This window comes from Kryptolebias marmoratus, linkage group LG7, assembly GCF_001649575.2.
Source record: "Kryptolebias marmoratus isolate JLee-2015 linkage group LG7, ASM164957v2, whole genome shotgun sequence".
NCBI lineage: Eukaryota > Metazoa > Chordata > Actinopteri > Cyprinodontiformes > Rivulidae > Kryptolebias > Kryptolebias marmoratus.
The window spans coordinates 4,785,475-4,790,953 of NC_051436.1; the positions used below are offsets into that span (position 1 = coordinate 4,785,475).

A 5,479-nucleotide genomic window follows, 5' to 3' on the forward strand; every position below is an offset into this window, starting at 1 on the left:
CCCCACCCCCCAATGACGAACAAAGCCACTGTCTGTGGCCTAATCGTAGTGTAATAAGCAAAGTAAACCTTCCAAGGCCTGCTCCACTTTCCTAATAAGACCCTGAGCTCATTGTGTTCCAGCCAGCAGCTTATTACCTCTCAATCTACTGTATGTGTGTGTGTGTGTGTGTGTATCGCCTTCCTTTTACAGGAGTATTGGGTAGCCATTAAGGCTGCTGCTTCCAGCTGAGTTTCTCTGTTCTACTGACCGCTTGTAAACGACACAACTCCATCTCTTTGTTTGTTTCTGGCTTTTATTCCAGCTCCTTAAATCTGCTCCGTGTTGCTCCTTTTTTCCTCGTATACCTGTTGTTCACGCGGCCTCCTTCGGTCCCGTTAATCTGCCCCGCTTCTCCCTCCGTTACTCTGTTCATCTCCGTCGTCCTCCTCTCCGACCCTCCTTGGCACGGCAGCCTGTCATTACTTCTGAGACTCATGGCTTTAATTTTGGCCCGTCTATTTTCTCTGTGGTTTCTTTCCCCAAGCGTCTGTTGTTCCTCTCAGCGTGTTTGTTTTTTTGAGGTCTGTGGGTGGAAACGATACGAAACTAATCAATAGATTGCATATCACCAATAAAATGTTAGGCAAATATTTTGCTTTTCCAAGCCTTCGTCGTGGAAAAATGCAGCTCGTGTTTGAATGTAAAACTTCAGATTGTGTAAAATCAGAACGTTTTTTTATTTAAAAATGAAAGGTTTGCAAACAAAGATCAATATAGGCATTTTTGAAACATAACCAATCTTTTTTTATAAGCCTAAAGTTTTTGTCTTGATAATCTTAGTCTAGTTTTATTAAAATTATATCAGAACTAAAGCTGTTATTTGGCGTAAATAATTTTAAAGTATTGTCAAAAACATTTGCAATGATTTAGTTCTGCATTTTTGTCTTTTAGTTTTGTACATCTTTGTACACTAAATACTTTACTTGCATTCCTCAATGTTTTGGATTTATTGTAGCCATGGAAGCTAATTGTAGGTTAAAAATATATTTTTTATCCACTGGTCGTACTTTTGTCGAGTTCTGACCTGTCAATGCCAATTTTGACTGATTCTGATACAAATAAAACCCAACTTAAAACAATTATAAAGTAGAGTTTCTTTTTTAGACTAAATTATAGCTCTCAGATAGTAAAAGGACAACAAGTTATTTGTTATTTGTCCTCTAATAATTGACACCTGTGTCCAGATAAGTTTCTCTTCAGTTAAAAGTTTATTCTGATTGTTTTAGAGCTGATTGGACCTGCTGTGGTCACTGTAAGCTATGATGTGCTGCATTGATCACAGGACAACAGTCTGAGCAGCTGAATGTTGCATTATGATCACCTAAATAAACACAGCGTGGAGTTTTTGTGCGTTAAAATCTTCCATTCTGACTCTGACCCAGAGTTAGGTCTTTAATAATCCCAAAGGGAAATTAAATGTTGTTACTCATCATCCTGGTCTCGTTAAAGAGTTATTATAGAAGCTGATGGCTGTGATTAAGCTTAATAAACAAAAACTCGACACAAATCAAACTCAGATGGTTCTGAACCGTATTATTGTCATCATAATAATAACAGTAATAGTTCAAAAATACAGTTTCCGTTTACTAGTCTCTTCACTTTCTGGGCTTCTTCTGGTTTTACTTTTAAACACATTAAAGATTTTACAAACTGATGATCGGTCCATAAAACCTTCCACCACCAACACTTCCTGTTAGCGCAAATTAGCTGCTTAGCTACAGGTCGTTGACTGAATGGAAAAATTAAAATCGAATTGTTTGAGTGTTGGATTAGTTGGTCTCCGGTCAAACCAGTCGATTGATTGATTGGATCCTGAGCCAACATTGTTCCAGAGCAGGCCCTTCCTGTCTGCAGATAAATATAAGACTAAATGTAAAAGTGATCCTAACTGTGAGTTTTAGCACAGGTCACCTGTTCCTGTGTGCTGATAAGGACCTGCAGTGTAGCTGAGCTCATTACACGAAGCTGCCTCTCCGTCCTCCAGGCGTACCCCTCTCTGAAGCCCCTTGCAGCGTGGACCCGAGACCTCTGCCAACGAGTCGATCAGTTCGCGCGCTGGGCGGAGACGACGCAGCCCCCCGTCTTGTTCTGGTTGTCCGGCTTCACCTTCCCCAACGGTTTCCTCACCGCAGTGCTGCAGTCCACGGCTCGACAAAACAACGTGAGCCCGTTCACATGTTAACTGGACTTTTTTTTTTTTTTCTGTGTTTATCTGCTCGGCCTTATGAGTCCACCCAAGTTAAACAAGCCATCCTCCAACTGAATATTAAGAAGTCAAGATTAGATTTCACATAAGAAAGAATCCACTCCTGAAAACACTCGGAGGCACTCAGGTTTTCAGAAACACACTGCAGTTGTCCCCTGTGGGGGTTTGGCAAACAGTCTGCTGAACACTCTTGTCTCTCACTCTTCTGAGCACAAACACTTAATTAATCTCAGCCTCCTGCAGAAAGCTCGCAGAGCAGAATGGTGTGAGTTCAGACCTGGAGCGCTTTGACAGATGACTCATTTCTTGTCAGCTCAGCCACAGATTCCCACCTTTTACTTTTTTTTTTTTTTCTCTGGTGAAAGGTGAAAATACAGAATCTGACAGAAATCATTCAGTTGCTGAGCCATGAGATATTTCTTTATCAACTCACATCTACTTTTACAGATTATATATGAACAAAAACGCCACTTTTTTGGTTTCTAAAAGATTCTGTGCTGATTATTGTACCAATATGAGCCAAGTTTACAGACCTGGTTGATACATTTCATTAGGATTCTTTCTATCTATCTATCTATCTATCTATCTATCTATCTATCTATCTATCTATCTATCTATCTATCTATCTATCTATCTATCTAACAACATTTTAAACAACATTATTATATAGAAGGTCACAAACAGAACTAATAATGTTCAACTTAAAATGTTTTTTTTATTTTTCCGGTAAAGAATAAAATTAATTTCTTCAATTTGTTAGCCCTTCACTTTTCTCTCCGTTGTTATTAGATCAGTCTTACAGGGGAATATAGAATAGATTGTTAAAAAATGTGCTATTAAAACATAGTTTACAGTGCGATTTGAGACGTTTTTGTATTTAAATCCACAATGATGGAAAATAGCATTTTTAAGAACCCTTCTTAAACCTTAAACTTCAGTCGTTTAGTGAGGAAATTAAATAAATACCCAGAATTCAAAAAGATACAAGATGTTTTTTTTATGTGCTTTAATTTCTGAATTTGTTTAACTTTGTTTAAAGCCAAAAAAGGGGGTTTATATTCTAGATAAAATTGTCTTCCAGGTGGACAGTGTCTATGAAAACTCATTAACATTTAGAGGGTTTTAGTGATCATCCAGCAGTTAACATTGTGTTTATTTGCAGATATCTGTGGACACTCTGTCCTGGGAGTTCATAGTGTCCACTGTTGATGACACCAACCTCCTCACCCCGCCCAAGGTGACTCTTTTTACACTCATGGTGACTCGTTTGCTGCTTTAAGTCCACTTCCTGATCGTTAGTTTTTATCTTTTCTCTGCATCATCCTGTCTGTGTTAAATCTTTTTTAAAACTACGTCACATCTCTGTGGGTTTTTTTTTAGCTCATCTTCTCTTTTTCTTTCAGTTTAAAGTTGCTGTTCCTTTGGTCCCGTCTGGTCATTTTTCTCACACACCTCCACTTTTTTCCATTTTGGTCTCTCTTCTCTTTTAGCGCCTCTTTATTTTTGTCTTTTCTTCCCTCCATCCTTCATTGGCGCTCCATTCTCCACCACAACACTCCTTTTATTTATTTATTTTTTACCGCCCGCTGCTAAAAAAAAACAAAATCTGTGTTAAGAAAAAGTATCTCATAAACCACCAGACTCTCAGAAAGTGATCAGTGGACTTACATTTAAGTTTTACCACAGCTAATCCACCTTAGCAGCACAAAAATGAGTCAACTTTAGAGTTCCTGAGCTTAGATTTGCTGTGGTAGTAGCTGAGAGTCATCTTAATGCCTCCTGTGAGATCTTGTGATTTCAGATGAGATCATCCTTAAAATTCTGTCTGGAAATTTCTATCTGTTTTTGCCCATCCCTCCTCTTTTCTTTCACAGTTTTATTACCTAATTATCTGTGTGAAGTTGCTTGCGAGCTCATTTCCTTGTCCTCCCTGCTTCCCGCCCCTCCAGGACGGAGTTTACATTAAAGGTTTGTACCTGGAGGGGGCAGGCTGGGACAAGAAGAACTCGTGTCTGGTGGAAGCTGAACCCATGCAGATGGTCTGTCCCATTCCCACCATCTGCTTCAAACCGGTGGAAAACCGCAAGAAGATGTCCAAGAGTGAGTCGTTGGGCTCTTTATGCCCCTCTGAGTTGATCGTTTCTCGTCTTGTGCGTCCGCCGGGCGTTTCAGCGTACGTTCAGTCTCTGCCCTGTATGTTTACATGCAGGTATGTACCTGTGCCCGTGTTACTACTTCCCCGTGCGTGCCGGACGGGCCGGTCAGCCATCTTTTGTTGTCGGCGTTGAACTCAGGTCTGGAGCTGTGACTCCAGATCACTGGATCAAGCGGGGAGCAGCTCTTCTCATGAGCCTGGACAGCTGAAGGCTTGAACAAAAACACTTTTTAAAATTATTTTTCTTGTAGTTAATTCATTTTAGAAGTTATTCAGTGTATTTTTTTCACCTAAAAGTATAATTATACAGCAAACGAGTCATTCTGTGTCGTCTTTATTCTGATCAGACAGTTTTTTTTCCTGTTTTGCCTCCGTTCTCCGGTGTTTGCTCACCAGTAATTCCTTCCTCTTGTGTTTTCACTCGGATCCCAGAAATGAGTGTGAATACATGAAGCAGACATTGTACCTGTGGATCAACAAAACTTCTTATAGTTTTACAAGCCTTAAAATGACATCAACAAAAAAACTAATTGCAGTTACCAAACCAGGCGCTTGTTAGTCTGTTTTTAGTCTGATACCTGAAGTTTAACTTATACAGAGGCTGACAGACATTAAAAATGGAAAAAAGATCTCAGGTTCTGTTTTACCTCAGACACCTCAGGAGAACATGGAACCAAACTGTGGTCTCATTGGAGCCAATCTGAGGTGAAGAAGAAGAGATTAAGACACATCCTGGATCCTTTTTTTTTAAATGTGACCATCTGGGAGGAGAACCTGGTAGATCTAGAACTTGTTTGAAGAATTTGATCCCTTTTGATGTGTGAAATTCTCAGAACAAGAAATAAAAGGACCAAATAGGACGAAAATATCCTGGGTGGATGGATGGATGGATGGATGGATGGATGGATGGATGGACGGACGGACGGACGGACGGACGGACGGACGGACGGATAGATGGATGGATAGACGGATGGATGGATGGATGGATGGATGAATGGATAGACGGATGGATGGATGGACGGATGGACGGATGGATGGATGGATGGATGGACGGATGGACGAATGGACGGATGGAT

General features: G+C 40.2%; 1 protein-coding gene across 1 annotated transcript in view; it reads left to right on the top strand.

The window, feature by feature from the left end:
• The window catches only part of dnah2 (dynein, axonemal, heavy chain 2), a 60,913-nt gene extending 55,624 nt beyond the window's left edge, over positions 1-5,289 (top strand). The window contains exons 84-87 of the mRNA XM_025008497.2: positions 2,027-2,203; positions 3,411-3,485; positions 4,198-4,348; positions 4,458-5,289. Coding sequence (XP_024864265.2) covers positions 2,027-2,203; positions 3,411-3,485; positions 4,198-4,348; positions 4,458-4,612 — 558 coding nt within the window. The 3' untranslated portion in view covers positions 4,613-5,289. The remainder of the gene's footprint in view (positions 1-2,026; positions 2,204-3,410; positions 3,486-4,197; positions 4,349-4,457) is intronic.
• Positions 5,290-5,479: the final 190 nt, after the last annotated feature.